The sequence below is a fragment of the Ranitomeya imitator genome, chromosome 6, assembly GCF_032444005.1.
Source record: "Ranitomeya imitator isolate aRanImi1 chromosome 6, aRanImi1.pri, whole genome shotgun sequence".
Taxonomy (NCBI): domain Eukaryota; kingdom Metazoa; phylum Chordata; class Amphibia; order Anura; family Dendrobatidae; genus Ranitomeya; species Ranitomeya imitator.
Window position 1 is genome coordinate 37,303,518 of NC_091287.1, and position 19,392 is coordinate 37,322,909.

At 40.8% G+C, this 19,392-nt stretch overlaps 1 protein-coding gene across 7 annotated transcripts in view; it reads left to right on the forward strand.

The window, feature by feature from the left end:
* The window catches only part of ADAM22 (ADAM metallopeptidase domain 22), a 274,548-nt gene that overhangs the window by 100,823 nt on the left and 154,333 nt on the right, over positions 1-19,392 (forward strand). For all 7 annotated transcript variants that reach the window (XM_069729469.1, XM_069729471.1, XM_069729473.1 and 4 more), the window contains exons 5-6: positions 5,171-5,253; positions 14,323-14,386. In XM_069729469.1, the coding sequence (XP_069585570.1) occupies positions 5,171-5,253; positions 14,323-14,386 (147 nt within the window). The remainder of the gene's footprint in view (positions 1-5,170; positions 5,254-14,322; positions 14,387-19,392) is intronic.

The following is a 19,392-nucleotide window of genomic DNA, read 5'->3' on the forward strand; positions in this document are numbered from 1 at the left end:
CAGGAGAGTTGGCAGGCCAATTGAGCACAGTAATACCATGGTCAGTAAACCATTTACCAGTGGTTTTGGCACTGTGAGCAGGTGCCAGGTCGTGCTGAAAAAATGAAATCTTCATCACCATAAAGCATTGACCCTGCCCTTGATGAAACACAGTGGACCAACACCAGCAGCTGACATGGCACCCCACACCATCACTGACTGTGGGTACTTGACACTGGACTTCAGGCATTTTGGCATTTCCTTCTCCCCAGTCTTCCTCCAGACTCTGGCACCTTGATTTCCGAATGACATGCAAAATTTGCTTTCATCAGAAAAAAGTACTTGGGACCACTTAGCAACAGTCCAGTGCTGCTTCTCTGTAGCCCAGGTCAGGCGCTTCTGCCGCTGTTTATGGTTCAAAAGTGGCTTTACCTGGGGAATGCGGCACCTGTAGCCCATTTCCTGCACACGCCTGTGCACGGTGGCTCTGGATGTTTCCACACCAGACTCAGTCCACTGCTTCCTCAGGTTCCCCAAGGTCTGGAATCGGTCCTTCTCCACAATCTTCCTCAGGGTCCGGTCTCCTCTTCTCGTTGTACAGCGTTTTCTGCCACATTGTTTCCTTCCAACAGACTTACCATTGAGGTGCCTTGATACAGCACTCTGGGAACAGCCTATTTGTTGAGAAATTTCTTTCTGGGTCTTACCCTCTTGCTTGAGGGTGTCAATGATGGCCTTCTTGACATCTGTCAGGTCGCTAGTCTTACCCATGATGGGGGTTTTGAGTAATGAACCCGGCAGGGAGTTTATATAAGCCTCAGGTATCTTTTGCATGTGTTTAGAGTTAATTAGTTGATTCAGAAGATTAGGGTAATAGGTCGTTTAGAGAACCTTTTCTTGATATGCTAATTTATTGAGACAGGTTTTTTGGGTTATCAGGAGTTGTATGCCAAAATCATCAGTATTAAAACAATAAAAGACCTGACAAATTTCAGTTGGTGGATAATGAATCTATAATATATGAAAGTTTAATTGTAATCATTACATTATGGTAAATAATGAAATTTAACACTATATGCTAATTTTTTGAGAAGGACCTGTAGATGACCCCATTTTTGTGCTAGACATGCCGTCATGTAGCACCAGACGAATCGCTATACAGTGCTTGTCACCAGTGGCATACGGAGGGACACTTGGATGATTGTCCTGGGCATGAAATTTTTAAAACAAAACAAAAAAAAGTACAAGTGCCGAAGATTCGGGACATTGCACAAGCCCTGGACTTCTAGTTGGGTGCCCCAGATCTTCGGGCAAGCACCACCGATACAATTAGATCCTGTGGTAGAGCCAAGAGCCATAGGTTGCCTGCCCCATCACTTTCTGTCCTATGAGCCTACGCCCTACAAGATATTGGGGTGCCGGCGCAGTCAGTGCAGTGCCGGCCAGTGGCTGCTCTGTGTGGAACGAAAAAGCTGTGGCATTAATACTTTTGGAGGGCATTAATACTTTTTTAATGGGGGAAATATTTGTTTTAAGTAGGACTCGGGGTATTATTAATAGGTCAGGGTGCACAATACTTGCCTTGACCCGGGCACTTGCAGCCCATGCTATGCACATGTGCCAGACCCTACGTTAGTGTGTTTGTATTCGGACCATGAGCGTGCTGCACTATACAGGGGTCTTGTAGATGAGGGGATCGTGTAATTGTAATGTCACCTGCAATTCTGCGTAACATTACATCCATTCATATACAGTTGGTCCCTATGGATCAGTCTCTTAAAGGAGCTTTCAGGAATTTCAGGTAATGCACATTGTGTTATTCTAATACTTTTTTTTTTCGGCGTGTTCCTTTAATCACTGGAGTAGGTCCTATAGGTCTTGTTTTTAATGCTGCTAAAGTCAGCAATTTGCAGATAATAAAAAGTAGCAGCTATTATGAAGATTCTGCCTATGTTGTATTTCCTGGCCAGATGGCACCGCAAGCTGCCGTTTACGTTCTGCCATTTTAATCACCAGACATCAATCTCCGCACTATGCAGATCCTCTATACAAATCCACCTCTGCACTCTTGGCCAGATTGTACCCGTTCTCCTAGTAAATAACTTGTTACGGTGGACCCCGCACTGACACAGTACGTGATCCCAACACGGGAGACCGCACCACCAGGATCTGTCAGTGTGGCTTGGGTGCCATATTTTCTACACCGTAACAGTAATGACTCCGCGGATAGGGAGTTCTCACACTTTACATTGCATTCGGCATATAGCCTTTCACTGACCTGTGCCAGAGGCAGCAGGAGAATGCGCCAAATTTATTAAAAAACTTCACGACTTTAATATTGATGGCCCATCCTTAGGCTAGTTTGTTATAGAGAAAAATTTTAATCTCTAAGACCTCTCCAGAAGGGAGGAAGAGCTGACACTTCAAACTTCTTTTGAAGTACAGGTGCATCTCACAAAATTAGAATATCATCAAAAAGTTAATTTATTTCAGTTCTTCAACACAAAAAGTGAAACTCCTATATTATATAGATCCATTACACACAGAGTGATCTATTGCAAGTGTTTATTTCTGATAATGTTGATGATTATGGCTTACAGCCAATGAAAACCCAAAAGTCATTATCTCAGTAAATTAGAATAATTAACAAAAAACACCTGCAAAGGCTTCCTAAGCGTTTAAAAAGCTCCACAATCATGGGGAAGACTGCTGACTTGACAGATGTCCAGAAGGCAGTCACTGACACACTCCACAAGGAGTGTAAGCCACAAAAGGTCGTTGCTAAAGACGCCAGCTGTTCACAGAGTGCTGTAACCAAGCCTATTAATGGAAGGTTGAGTGTAAGGAAAAAGTGTGGAAGAAAAAGGAGCACAAGCAACCGGGATAACCGCAGCCTGGAAAGGATTGTTAAGAAAAGGTCATTCATAAATTTGGGGGAGATTTACAAGGAGTGGACTGCTGCTGGAGTCATTGCTTCTCCACACACAGACGTATCCAGGATATGGGCTACAAGTGTCGCATTCCTTGTGTCAAGCCACTCAGGACCAATAAACAACGCCAGAAGCGTCTGATCTGGGCCAAGGAGAAAAAGAACTGGACTGTTGCTCCGTGGTCCAAGGTGTTGTTTTCAGATGAAAATAAATGTTGCATTTCATCAAGGTCCCAGAGTCTGGAGGAAGAGTGGAGGCCACAATCCAAGCTGCTGGAGGTCTGGTGTGAAGATTCCACAATCAGTAATGGTTCGGGAGCCATGTCATCTGCTGGTGGAGGTCCACTGTGTTTTATCAAGACCAAAGTCAGCGCAGCCGTCTACCAGGACATTTTAGAGCCCTTCATGCTTCCCTCTGCCGACAAGCTTTTTGGAGATGGAAGTTTAATTCTCCAGCAGGAGAATAAACCCGTTTTAAATGTAATCACTACATTGCCATAGACGTCCAGGGATATTAGGTATTTAAAGGGGTTGTCCAACTTAGCAATGTAATATCTTGATAATTGCTGGATCCCCAACCAATCCTGAGAATGGGATTTTGAAGTGCCCGATCCGAATAGATGGGTTTTCATTCTCCATTTATTGTCTATAGGTCTGCTTAAGATACTCGATCTGTGCATAGCTGATAGGTTAAGAGAGCAAACAGTTGGGTAGGGATGTTTTGGGCATGTAATATTTGAGTACTGTATGGCAGCACTATTTGTGTATAATAGTGTACTATTCATGTACCGTATAATGTACTATTAATGTACAGAATAACTGCATTATTTGTGCACAGTGTAGTTCTATTCATCTACCTAGTATTGCTGTATTTATGTGCCCAGAATTATGTACTGTTTTTTTGTACTGTATAGTAGTACTATTTGTGAACATTATTGTGCACTAGTCAGGTGTACAGTCTAGCAGTATTTTTGTACATTATAACAGTACTACAGTACTCTTTGTGTATAGTAACTATTTTTACAGTATGTCACCACTATGTATACAGCATAGCAGTACTATTTTTGTATAGCATAGTAGTACTATTTCTGTACAATATTCTGTCTAGTATTGTGCTCTAGTCATGTGTACAGTGTAGCATTATTTGTGTACAGTATAGCAGTACTATTTGTACATTATAGCAGTACTATTTGTGTGTATAGTATACAAGTACTATTTGTACATTATAGCAGTATTATTTGTGTGTACAGTATACCAGTACTATTTGTACATTATAGCAGTACTATTTGTGTGTACAGTATAGTAGTGGTCTGTATACAGTATTGCAGTACTATTTGTGTGTCCAATATAGCATTACTGTGTATACAGTATAGCAGTACTATTTGTACATTATAGCAGTACTATTTGTGTGTACAAAGTAGCAGTACAATATATGGTATACAGTATAGCAGTATTATCTGTATACAGTATAGCAGTAGTATACAGTATAGCAGTAGTATACAGTATAGCAGTACTATTTGTACATTATAGCAGTACTATTTGTGTGTACAAAGTATCAGTACAATATATGGTATACAGTACAGCAGTATTATCTGTATAGAGTATAGCAGTAGTATACAGTATAGCAGTAGTATACAGTATAGCAGTACTATTTGTGTACAGTATAGCAATACTATTTGTGTGTACAATATAGCAATACTGTGTGTACAGTATAACAATACTATGTATACACTATAGCAGTACTATGTGTACAGTATAGCAGTACTATTTGTGTGTACAGTATGCCAGTACTTTGTATACAGTATAGCAGTACTATGTATGCAGTATAGCAGTACTATGTGTACAGTATAGCAGTACTATTTGTGTGTACACTATGCCAGTACTTTGTATACAGTATAGCAGTACTATGTATGCAGTATAACAGTACTATGTGTACAATGTAGCAGTACTGTTTGTGTGTAAAGTGTAGCTACATTTTATGTGCAATAGAATATCACTAGTTATGCAAATATAAAGTGTAATTGTTTTCCAGCCTCTAACATTTAGCATAACATTTTTATTACATGAATGTTTAAATGGCTGGGACTAAAATGAGTTAAAAGGGTGGGATAACTAAACTACACAAATTTTACATTTTGGAAATCTCTCCTGTAAGATATACTGGCTCTGAAGTGATTGATAATATATGGGATTAGCATGTACTGCATGTGATTGTTATTTGTCTATTAATTCTGTTAAAATGAAGTTTGTCTTATATTTTAGGGAGGAGAACATTGTTACTATCAGGGCCAAATCCGAGGAGCGCCCAAGTCTTTTGTGGCTCTGTCCACTTGCCATGGACTTCAGTAAGTAACCTTAAGTATCTGAACTGGACATTGCATGAACTAAATTATACGACTATGTGACATATTTGTGAACCATATGAAATACAGTGGCTTGCAAAAGTATTCACCTCCTTTTCTTTTTACCTATTTTGTTACATTACAACCTGTGATTAAATATTTTTGTAATCAGATATGTGTGTGACGCATCAGCACTAACTAGTCTAAATTGGTGAAGTGGGACAAATATAGGCATAAATTCAATTTATGGGATCAAATATTTAAAAATTGGCAGGTGCATATGTATTCGCCCCTTTTACTTTGAAGTTCCTAAAAATGTTTGGTGTGACCAATTACTTTCATAAGCCCCATGCTTAGTAAAATGTCGTCCCCCTGTGTGCAATCAAGTGTCACATGTCTGTCACTATACACACTTTACCTTTTCTGAAAGGCCACAGAGGCTGCAACACCATTAACAAGAGGCACCACTAACCAAACACCATGATGGAACAGGCACCACTGACCAAACACCATGATGGAAGAGGCACCACTGACCAAACACCGTGATGGAAGATGCACCACTGACCAAACACCGTGATGGAAGAGGCACCACTAACCAAACACCATGATGGAAGAGGCACCACTAACCAAACACCGTGATGGAAGAGGCACCACTAACCAAACACCATGATGGAAGGGGCACCACTAACCAAACACCGTGATGGAAGAGGTACCACTAGTCAAACACCGTGATGGAAGAGGTACCACTAGCCAAACACCATGATGGAAGAGGCACCACTGACCAAACACCGTGATGGAAGAGGCACCACTAACCAAACACCATGATGGAAGAGGCACCACTAACCAAACGCCATGATGGAAGAGGCACCACTAACCAAACACCATGATGGAAGAGGCACCACTAACCAAACACCATGATGGAAGAGGCACCGCTAACCAAACACCATGATGGAAGAGGCACCACTAACCAAACACCATGATGTAAGAGGCACCACTAACCAAACACCATGATGGAAGAGGCACCACTAACCAAACACAGGCACCACTAACCAAACACCATGATGGAAAAGGCACCACTAACCAAACACCATGATGGAAGAGGCACCACTAACCAAACACCATGATGGAAGAGGCACCACTAACCAAACACCATGATGGAAGATCCACCACTAACCAAACACCGTGATGGTAGAGGCATCACTAACCAAACACCAAGAAGACCAAGGAGATCTCCAAACAAGTCACGGACAAAGTTGGGTTATGCAAAAATATCCCAATCCCTGATGATCCCCGGAGCACTATCAAATCCATTATCATCGAATGGAAAGAGCGTTGTACCACAACAAACCTGCCAGGAAAGGGCACCCACCAAAACTCAGCCTGGGCAATGAGGGCATCAATCAGGGAGGCAGCACAGACACCAAAGGTAACCCTGAAGGAGCTGCAGAGTTCCCAATCAGAGACTGGAGTATCTGTCCATACGACCAGAATAAGCCATACATGTCATGGATTTGGCCTTTATGGAATAGTGGGCAAAAAAAGCCTTTACATACACATAAAACTTGTAAGGCTCGTTTTAAGTTTGTCAAAAGACATGTGGGAGATTCCCTATCTGTATGGAGGAAGGTGCTGTGGTCAGATGAGACCAAAAATGAACTTGTTGGACACCAAGGTAATCACTATGTTTGCTGAGAAATCAACATAGCTCATCACCCCAAGAACAACATCCCCACAGTGAAACATGGTGGTGGCAGCATCATGCTGTGGGGATATTTTTCAGCAGGGGGGACAGGGAAAATGGTCACAATCGAGAGGAAGATGGATGGTGCAAAATACAGGGATATTCTTGGGCAAAATCTGTTTGTCAGTGATTTGAGACTGGAACAGAGGTTCACCAACACTCGAGTGGTTTAAGGAGAAACGTGTAAATGTTTTTGAGTGGCCTAGACAAAGCCCAGACCTAAATCCAAGTGAGAATCTGTGGTCAGACTTGAAGATTGCTGTTCACCAGAGGAAACCATCTAACTTGAAGGAGCTGGAGCAGTTTTCCCTTGAGGAATGGGCAAAAATCTCAGTGGCAAGATGTGGAAACCTTATAGAGACTTATCCAAAGTGACTTGCAATTATAATCGCCACAAAAGGCTCTACGAAGTACTGACTTTAGGGGGTGAATAGTTATGCACACTGAAGTTTTCAATTATTTTGTCATATTTGTTGTTTGGTTCACAATAAAAAGAAAAGGACATGTTTACAGTTGTCGGCATGTTCTTTACATGAACTGAAACAAACCCTCAAAAAAAACAACAGTGGAATTCCAGGTTTTGAGGTAACAAAACACGAAAAATATACCGTATATACTCGAGTATAAGCCGAGAATTTCAGCCCATTTTTTTAGGCTGAAATTGCCCATCTCGGCTTATTCTCGAGTCATACCCAGTGGTCGGCAGGGGAGGTGGAGTGGCAGCTGTCTAAGCAAATTCATCTGCTCCTGGCGCGGACCCTGCTTCCCCACTGCCGCAGCTTCTTCCTGTAGTGAGCGGTCACATGGTACCGTCCATTACAGTAATAAATATGGACTCCACTCCCATAGGGGGGGAGCTGGGGAAGAATGCGGAGCAGGTGAATATAGCAAGTGCCAGGAGCCTGAGCGACGAGAGGTATGTGATTTTTTTTTTTTATCGCAGCAACAGCATATGGGGCGCATATGACTGTATGGAGCATCTTATGGGGCATAATCAGCATTTATGGAGCATTACATGGGGCAAATATGTCTATGGAGCATGTTATGGGGCCATAATCAGCATTTATGGAGCATTACATGGGGCAAATGTCTGTATGGAACATCTTATGGGGCCATAATCAGCATTTATGGAGCATTACATGGAGCAAATGTGTCTATGGAGCATCTTATGGGGCATAATCAGCATTTATGGAGCATTACATGGGGCAAATGACTGTATGGAGCATCTTATGGGGCCATAATCAGCATTTATGGAGCATTACATGGAGCAAATGTGTCTATGGAGCATCTTATGGGGCCATAATCAGCATTTATGGAGCATTACATGGGGCAAATGACTGTATGGAGCATCTTATGGGGCCATAATCAGCATTTATGGAGCATTGCATGGGGCATATGACTGTATGAAGCATCTTATGGGGCCATAATCAGCATTTATGGAGTATTACATGGAGCAAATGTGTCTATGGAGCATCTTATGGGGCCATAATAAGCATTTATGGAGCATTGCATGGGGCATATGACTGTATGGAGCATCTTATGGGGCCATAATAAGCATTTATGGAGCATTACATGGGGCAAATATGTCTATGGAGCATGTTATGGGGCCATAATCAGCATTTATGGAGCATTACATGGGGCAAATGACTGTATGGAGCATCTTATGGGGCCATAATCAGCATTTATGGAGCATTACATGGGGCATATGACTGTATGAAGCATCTTATGGGGCCATAATCAGCATTTATGGAGTATTACATGGAGCAAATGTGTCTATGGAGCATCTTATGGGGCCATAATCAGCATTTATGGAGCATTACATGGGGTAAATGACTGTATGGAGCATCTTATGGGGCCATAATCAGCATTTATGGAGCATTGCATGGGGCATATGACTGTATGAAGCATCTTATGGGGCCATAATCAGCATTTATGGAGTACTAGATGGCAGCCCGATTCTAAAGAATCGGGAGTCTAGAATCCATATATACTTTATTTATTCAAATGTAAGAATAATACAATTAATAAATAATAGTAAGAAAGAACAAAAAATGGCTGCAAAAAATAGTTCTTTGCAGGAATGCAGATATTAATAAATAGGCAGTTTATATTGCAGAGAAATTGCTGGGCAATAATGGACAATGTCCTTATGTGGCAAATAATAGAGCAATATACCCAATGTGGCAAAGAAGAGGTTAATAAACGGCAGTCTCTCAGTATAACAGTCAGTGAAGCAGAACAATATTGACTGAAGCAGAACAATATTGTATCATACAATTAGGTTCTGTAGAAGGACGTAGATCTGGGGATTTATTATGATGGAATATAGGCTGAACTGGATGGACAAATGTCTTTTTTCGGCCTTAATAACTATGTTACTATGTTACTATGTTACTATGAATAATAGGCAGTATATGGAGAAAACACCAAACAAAAGTTCAAAATTGGTGTGAAAATGTCACTGAACCACTTCACAACTAAATATATATAGTTTTGGTAAATTATCATTTTTTTGACGAAATTCGGCAGGAGCTTGAAGAACAACGTCACTGGGCCCGCCTCCACGCAGTAGAAACTTGCTGTGAGGTAAAAATTCAAAAATCACACCAAAATGGCGGGCGGAGTGTGTCACAGTACGGCACGTTTCTGATTGGTCGCTCGCAGCAGGCGGCAACCAATCAGACACTGGACACTGTTGACGTCACTTATCTCCGGACATTAGCTCCGGACATTATCTTCGGACATTAGCTCCGGACATTAGCTCCGGACAGGAAGTTGGCACAAATTGCAGGAAGTAGTATTCTAGGCAATTATATAGTAGATTACATGGAGCAAATGTGTCTATGGAGCATCTTATGGGGCCATAATAAGCATTTATGGAGCATTGCATGGGGCATATGACTGTATGAAGCATCTTATGGGGCCATAATCAGCATTTATGGAGCATTGCATGGGGCATATGACTGTATTGAGCATCTTATGGGGCATAATCAACATTTATGGAGCATTATATGGGGCAAATGTGTCTATGGAGCATCTTATGGGGTATAATCAGCATTTATGGAGCATTACATGGGGCAAATGTGTCTATGGATCATCTTATGGGGCATAATTAGCATTTATGGAGCATTACATGGGGCATATGACTGTATGGAGCATCTTATGGGGCCTAATCAGCATTTATGGAGCATTACATGGGGCAAATGACTGTATGGAGCATCTTATGGGGCCATAATCAGCATTTATGGAGCATTGCATGGGGCATATGACTGTATGAAGCATCTTATGGGGCCATAATCAGCATTTATGGAGCATTGCATGGGGCATATGACTGTATGAAGCATCTTATGGGGCCATAATCAGCATTTATGGAGTATTACATGGAGCAAATGTGTCTATGGAGCATCTTATGGGGCCATAATCAGCATTTATGGAGCATTGCATGGAGCATATGACTGTATGGAGCATCTTATGGGGCCTAATCAGCATTTATGGAGCATTACATGGGGCATCTGACTGTATGGATAATCTTATGGGGCCATAATCAGCATTTATGGAGCATTATATGGGGCATATGACTGTATGGAGCATCTTATGGGGCATAATCAGCATTTATGGAGCATTATATGGGGCGTATTTTGTATGGAGCATCTTATGGGGCCCATCATGAACTTTATGGAGCATTATATGGGGCTCCTGATTCAATATTGATATTCAAAAACACTTAACCTACTGATGTCTCAATTAATTTTACTTTTATTGGTATCCATTTGTATTTTTGAAATTTACCGGTAGCTGCTGCATTTCCCACCCTAGGCTTATACTCGAGTCATTAAGTTTTCCCAGTTTTTTGTGGCAAAATTAGGGGGGTCGGCTTATACTCGGGTTGGCTTATACTCGAGTATATACGGTATTAACCGTTAGGATCGCTACTTCCAATAGGTGGCAGTAGAGTTCCCATCCTCTTCCTCTCTGTCCCATTGCTCGGCCTCCTTGCGCTCACATTGCACCACTGTCCACAAGAAGAAATGATCGCCATTAAACCAACAATTTATAGAATTAAATTCACCAAAAAAATATTTACTTAACTTGCAGATTTTGATGCAGAAACGTAGTGGAAATCCTGCATCAAATCCACATTTTGTGCATGTATTCTGAGACTAAGTTCCAACAATGGGTTATTAATGTCGCCGATTTTCTCCACTAATTATCTAAATGAGGTTACTTCAGTATTTTAAATTTTTTTTTTACATGCATTTTATCGGGGAGGGGGGTTAGGGGTGGTTTCAGCAGCGTTTTTTTTGCCCCCTTTTGACCTATCGTGTCTTAAATACATTGTTTTGGACATTTCTTGTTACTTCGCTTGGACAAAACTTTTTTGATAAAGTCATGTACGGATTACCTGCTGCGGAAACGCAATAAAATCGTATATGAGTTTTTTTTTTTAAATTTGTTGATTTTCTTCATCTCATTCAAGTGTATGTGGAAAATCCACAAATGAAACTTATATTTCCCGAAACAGAAATTGACATGCTGCGTGTTTCATAATCGCAGTGGAAAAAAACGCACCAAATCCTCATTGTGGGAACTTCTTGTCTGTGTTTTTTTGTGCACCGCGCTTCATGGGGATATGTCTGGTTTTGACCCGAGTCGCAGATGAAAATCACGCACACAAGTGTATGGGTCGGTGAAAATTAGCACAGAGATGCTATGCATGAAAATTACTGATGGTGAAAAATAACACACAACTCGGATCCAAAACATGAGAAAAATCAGGGATTTCTGAATTATATCTTGGGGTATTTTTGGTTAGCAAAGGCGCCGCTTATGGCCTTGTATTGGTAAAGGTAGTTTATAGACAGTCTAATGGCAAAAGTCCTGATATCTGATCATGGGCATCATGGAATAAATGGCGCTATAATAATAAATAATAATAAATAATAGTAATATTGGACACAATTTGCAGAATTTTATGCAAAAAAAAAGAAAATAGAGCTCTGCTGCCCTCTACTGGTTTTGTATTATCATAGCATTAATAACAATTTACAGTAAATGACCCGGAGCGTCTTACTTCTAAAATTAGGTTGAATTCAGACATCCATTTTTCACAGATGTGTCCTATCCATGTTTTTTTTTTTAACAGATAAATTATGTGCCTATTATACTTTATAGTGCCCCAAATCACAGATCAAAATCACTTGTACAATTATATTGGTCCGTGAAAATCATGGACAACACACGGGTCCTATCCGTGGACAATCCGTGTGCGGTCCACTTTTAACATTGTAATGGGAAGGACAAACTTTGGAAATTTTTCTTTCTCTCTTTTTTTTATTGGGGTGTAAGAGAAAATTACAGATTGTGTGCGTATATAAAGAAACACTGATGAAAATCAATATGTGAAAACAACCGGAAGTGTGAATGAGGCCTAAGAGGTAGATTCATACATTGCGCTCTTTGATAAAACGTCACTGCAATATTCAATCTGCTCTGATTATTGCATTGTTGTTGCATTTTTCTATCGTTGTCACCTTTTTTTTAATGGTTTTTTTGTGCAGATTTTGAAGCATTGTTTTGTTTTGCAGTGGAGGTTTTTTTTTGCAGTTTTTATGCAAATTAAAAGCTGCTTTTTACAGTAGCAGTGAAGGCTGTGAGATTTCAGAAATCTCATGCACACAATTGTTTTTTTTTTTCCTGACCGAATTAGAAACTGCTGCTTTTCTGCAAAAAAAAAAAAAAAAGCTTTACAAAATGTAACTATGCGTTTTTCCTGGAAACTAATTTTATTAAACGTGTACTGTAGACAAATATTCTGCACTAAAAAAAATGCAGAAAAAAAAACTCACCAAAAATGAAGTAAAAACGCGCCAAAAAGAATCAAAATCGCAGCAAAATCTGCTTTTTTAAACAGCTTCTTTACTACCAAAGAGGGAGTTTTGAATGCTGATAAAACGCTGAAAAATAAGCTTTTTTTTCCTGTAGAAATAATTTATTGCCTATGACAGGATGGAAGATGCAATTCTTATCTCTGGGACCCCCATTGATCACAAAAATCAAGGTCCAGAGTCCCTGTTATTCTGTGGATAGGGAAAAAAAAAGTGCACCTCTCTTCTCTGAAGTGGCTCTTGATGGAAAACAGAAGTCTGTAAAATACACTTTAAGAAAAAAAAAACTCTTCCAAAACCGCTTCAGAAAAACTCCTTCAAAAACTGCCCAAATAAAGCGCATTTCCTGAAGGCTGTCCACTGGAAAATTTGTCGTTTTCGACCTCTTCAAAAAAAAGAGATTTTGTGAGGTGATCAAAAACAAGTTGTTGTTTTTTTTTTTTTTAATCTGAAAACTAGGAAACTTTTCTTTTTGGGGGGATTTTTTTCCTTTCCTAAAGATGTTTTGAAGAGTGTTTGAATCTTTGTTCTTTTTTTGCAGCTTTTTTTTATTGGACATTGCCTAAGGCCGGTTTCACACGTCAGTGGCTCCGGTATGTGTGGTGACAGTTTCCTCACGTACCGGAGACACTGACTCACGTAGACACATTAAAATCAATGTGTCTCTGCACACGTCAGCGTGTTTTCACAGACCGTGTGTCCGTTTGGAAAACACGGAGACATGTCAGTGTTTGTGGGAACGCACGGATCACACGGACCCATTAAAGTCAATGGGTCTGTGTAAAACACGTGCCGCTACAGTAAGCGCTGTCCCCCCAGCTTGTGGTGCTGAAGCCCCATTCATTTCTTCTCTCCAGCAGGGTTTGCTGGAAAGAAGGAATGAATTCTGGATTCAGCACCCAAAGCAGGGGACAGTGCTTAACTCTAGGGCTGTCTCCTGCACGGTGCGTGTGTACCCAGTCAGCACACGGGCGGCACACGGCTGCCGCACGTGTGCCACACTGATGTGCCAGGTAAGCACACAGACACACGGACATGGATAACTCTGGTACCGGAATTATCTGGACGTGTGGGACAGGCCTAAAGCGGATTCCATCGGGAGCTGATTCTGAGATGTGGCACTCACTTTTTTTTTCCACCACGTGTTTTTTCAAAACCTAAAGTGAAAAAGAAAAACAATAAAAAGATTCCCATTGAAATCAGTAGAGTCTTTCAAGCATTTTTAGGTGACTTTTGTGGAAGTGGATCTGCTGCAAAAAAAACTACTCAAAAAAACTTAGTCTGCACGCAGCCACCATTCAGTCTAGTCTAATCTTGTCTAGTCTAGTATATGTTCACATATTTTGCACTATACCTTATTTCCAGATGTGGGCCGCAGATTTTTCAACAAAAATCCGCAGTGTGTGCGCAGGGCCTTGCAGGTAACTTTCTTTATTTTTTTCCTAGTGGGATGTTCTGTGACGGGAATCAGACATATCTCATTGAACCAGGAGAGAAATCTAAACCAAACGTAAGTGATTTGTGCTTCACTATATAAACACGAGTGTTATATATGGTGCCGATTGTAATGCTGCTCAGTACAACCTCCAAGCCATAATACCGCACCCATAAATGTTTGTGGGACCCTAAATACATAAGCCTACTATTTAAAGGGTACCTGCTGTTTCAGGTGGTTTTTGAGAATAATCGGTCATTTGTGTGTATGTTAGGAATATAGCTGACCATTATATTACTAGTATCTTTCATTTTTTTTCATTAGTTTTCCCCTTTGCGGACGCTTTTTCTAATTTTCAGTTGTCTCTGAGCTACTGGGTTGATACTAGTTTCCATACGTACACAGAAATAAAGGATTCCTGCTCTCCTGCCTCTATGTAGCACATGTTCAGGAGTGGCAGCAGGGGGGGGGGCATTCTACAGCAGTACTGAGCAGTGTAGCTGTGAATTCAGCACCGTAGAGAGGTAAAACACTTACTAGAAAGCAGCAGCCTCTCTCTCAATTTCTCTCCTATCCATAGACATTAATAGGCTCTAACCTGATCCCTCATAGACCCGGAACTCCATGTTGCCTTGAACCAGACAGATTTTAGCAATACTTCTGAGTGAATGAAGAGTTAAGGAGGCAGGAGCTGAAGTGGCTCCTAAGTGGGGAAAAGCAGATTCCCTGATACATTACAAAGTTTCTTATATTTGCTTGTACTATTGATTTATGCTATGTGTATAAACCTCTGCTGTGTGCATGGTCTTATGTCAGAATACCTTGTAATATATGGCAATATTTGTATGTCAAATCTCATTTAAAGGGGCTGTCTGCTTTACATAAGCACCCAAGTCAAAATAGCCCACCTTCTGCTCCCCCAATTAGAAATCGGATGATGTACGCAGAGAGCTGGAGTGATCGTTTCATCTAGGCCAGGACAGCAACTTTGAGTTACATACTTGATGTGTGACCAAAAAGGTGTAAAATTTGTCTTAAGCTTGTTTCTATTTGGCGTGTTATGTCTGCAAATCGTACAGGACACAGGACCTGCAATCCCCATTAGACTGTATAAAAAATGCAAACATGTCACATGCGGGTCACACGGGGCTGAGATTGACGTTTACACAGGTAAAGTTGCATGCTGTGTAGCAGATCGATTATGTGATGTGTAGCAACGCCGCCGCTGCATTCCAACTCATTACTGGAGATGTCGCTATTAATATTGCGATCTCCATGTGATGTGGACAGAGTCACCATGTTGTCCAAGGCTTTCACCATTAAAAGGATAGGTGATAATTTTCAAATACGTGGGACCACTGATCCGGAGAACTTAGATCGGAATGGAGTAGTGAATATGAGTATGTGCTGCCGCTTCATTCATTCTCTGAGACTGTTAGAGATAGGGGAGTACAGGACTCGGCTTATTCTAGTGGTTCCATGTACAGCACTCTGCTTATTCTATGTACAGCACTTGGCTTCTTCTGTGGGTTCCATGTACAACACTCACCTTATTCTGGTGGTTCCATGTACAGCACTCAGCTTATTCTGGGGGTTCCATGTACAGCAGTCAGCTTATTCTGGGGGTTCCATGTACAGCAATCGGCTTATTCTGGGGGCTCCATGTACAGCACTCGGCTTATTCTGGTGGTTCCATGTACAGCACTCGGCTTATTCTGGTGGTTCCATGTACAGCACTCGGCTTATTCTGGGGGTTCCATGTACAGCACTCGGCTTATTCTGGTGGTTCCATGTACAGCACTCGGCTTATTCTGGGGGTTCCATGTACAACACTCAGCTTATTCTGGGGGTTCCATGTACAACACTCACCTTATTCAGGGGGTTCCATGTACAGCACTTGGCTTATTCTGGTGGTTCCATGTACAGCACTCAGCTTATTCTGGGGGTTCCATGTACAGCATTCGGCTTATTCTGGGGGTTCCATGTACAGCAATCAGCTTATTCTGGGGGTTCCATGTACAGCACTCGGCTTATTCTAGTGGTTCCATGTACAGCACTCGGCTTATTCTGGTGGTTCCATGTACAGCACTCGACTTATTCTGGGGGTTCCATGTACAGCACTCGGCTTATTCTGGTGGTTCCATGTACAGCACTCTGCTTATTTTGATGGTTCCATGTACAGCACTTAGCTTTTTCTGGGGGTTCCATGGGGAATGAATGAAGAGGTGGCGGGCATTTTAGAGCCCTCTTTTAGAGATCGGTGAGGGTCCCTATGATTAGATTAGTTTGCAGGTTATTACATATCCTTTGAATAGGTCATGGCTTTTAATGTTAGGAATAAGGGAGCCCTGATGTACTTACAGGTTGTATACTTACAAATCTGAACTGTACGGAAAGTTCTGTGGATAATAAACAATCAAAAGTGCTGGAGAGATTAGCACAGATAAAGGTGTGTAGCGGCCACTTATTTGCCATCCTCTATCCCCGGTTACCCAACTCTTGGAAGGACCGCTCTGCTCAGGTTTACTTTTGTAGTTGATCAAGTGGTTTCCAAGACCATAAAATTAATGACGATTGTTTAGGGTCAGATTTGTAGGGAACTGGCATCTCCACCGACCAGCTGTAGGGACTCCGGTAAAAACTAACAGGACTTGCAACACGAGACACAACTCCTCGCTTCTGCTTTAGTGATCGGCAATTGTCTCACCACCAGACCCCCCACCAAAAAAAACTCCCCTCTCTATGCTATGGCATCTCAAGTGTTTTAAGTGTGGGTACTCATCAAACATTCATGGTGGACAAACCATTTTAAGTTAAAGAAATATAAAAAATTGTTTTAATGTCAATTATAACATTAAATATTTTGTCTAGTTTTTTGTTCTTTCACCTATGCTGTATAAGATTTTTTTTGCACCTTTACGTTAGTTTTTTTTTTTTAAAGCATTTCAATAATGCTCATCGGGGTGTTACGATTACCGCAATAGCCAAATATATACAGTCATGGCAGAAAGTGTTGACACCTTTTAATTTGTTCCAGAAAATGAAGTATTTTTCCCAGAAATTTATTGCATTTACAACGGTTTTGTTGTACACGTTTATTTCCTTTGTTTGTATTTTAACAACACAAAAAAAACAGGAAAAATGTCAAATTGGACATAATTTCACACAAAAACACCCAAAAATGTGCAGGACAGAATTGTTGGCGCCTTCAGCTTAATATTCGGTTGCACACCCTTTGAAATAAATAACTGCAATCAATCGCTTCTTATAATCATTAACAAGGTTCTTACACCTCTCAGCTGGAATTTTGGGTCACTTCTTCTTTTGTAAACTGCTCCGGGTCTCTTATATTTGAAGGCGCCTTCTCCCAACAGCAATTAAGATCTCTCCACAGGTGATCAATGGAATTTAGATCCAGACTCATTGCTGCCACTTCAGAACTCTCCAGCTCTTTGTTTCCATCCATATCTGGAAGCTTCTTGAAGTATGTTTGGGGTCATTGTCCTGCTGGAAGACCCATGACCTAGGATGCAAACCCAGCTGTCTGACATTGGGCACAACACTGACACTACCAAAGAATTTTGGGTTGCAGATTTCATGATCCTTGCACATGACTAAGGCACCCAGTGCCAAAGGCAGCAAAACAACTCCAAAACATCTTTGAACCTCCACCATATTTGACTGTAGGTACTGTGTTCTTTTCTTTGTTTGCCTCATTCTATTTTCAGTAAACTGTAAAATGATGTGCTTTACCGAAAAGCTTTATCTTTGTCCAACTGTCCTCAAGATGCTTTCCCAGAAGGATTTTGGTTTACTCAGGTACATTTTGGTAAACTGCAGTCTAGCTTTTTATGTCTGTGTCAGCAGTGGCGTCCTCCTTTTTCTCGTGCCAAAGTGTTTCATTTAATTCAAATATCAACAGATAGTTTACGCTGACACTGATGCACCCTGAGCCTGCAGGACAGCTTGAATTTTGTTGAAACCTGATTGGGAGTGCTTATTCACCATCCAGACTATCCTGCGTTGCAACCTTTCATCAATTTTTTTTCTGCCATCCACATCCAGGAAGATTAGCTACAGTGCCATGGGTTGCAAACTTTTTGATTATGCTGCGCTCTGTGGTAAAAAAAAAACAAAAACATCAAGATCTCTGGAGATGGACATGTAACCTTAAGAAATAAAATTGTTGAAAAAGTCCTCAGACAGTTCTATTCTCTTCTTTCTGTTCTCCATGCTTAGTGTGGCACACACACACACAATGTAAAGATTGAGGCAACTTCTCCCCTTATCTGGTTTCAGGTGTGATTTTCATATTACCCACACCTGTTACTTGCCATGGGTGAGTTTGAATGACCATCACATAGTTGAAACAAAGTTGTTTACCCACTATTTTGTCCATCCCATTTTTGGGGTTTTGTGTGAAATTATGTCCAATTTACCTTTTGTTCTCCGATTTTTGTGTTGTTCCAATACACACAAAAGGAAACAAAACAGGTGTATAACAAAACGTGTAATTGCAATAATTTTCTGGGAAAAATGCTTCATTTTCTAGAACAATTTCAAGAGTGCCAACACTTTCGGCCATGACTATATTTTTATGTTTGATAGGTTTTGGTGATAATTTTTCTCCTTTTTATTTAGTACTAGTGATTTCTATTAGCGCTTAATTTTTGTTTTTTGGTTTATTCTCTTTATGAACGTAAAATTGAGTTGAGTAGTACAAACACTCCTCAACTATTAAATTACAACAAGAAAGAAAAATCATGTAATTCTGGAAATCACAGCAAGGATATGAATTTTACTGATATGCAAATATGAAACCAAAGTTCTCAAAACATGTTTATTATCTCGTATGAGCACTTACACACCTATACTGGCATCTATGAGGTTATTAATGTTCTGCCGTGCTGACTACACTTGGGCACGACACAAATCAACAAGATCCACTGCTGGCAGCTTCTTGTGTAATTGCCAACTAAATGTCATCCCATATGTTGTTCATGGGAGACAAAGCTGGAGACGCTACAATACATGTTTGCACGTCCTCTCATTGATGTGTTGAAAAACACGTCCTGGGACAC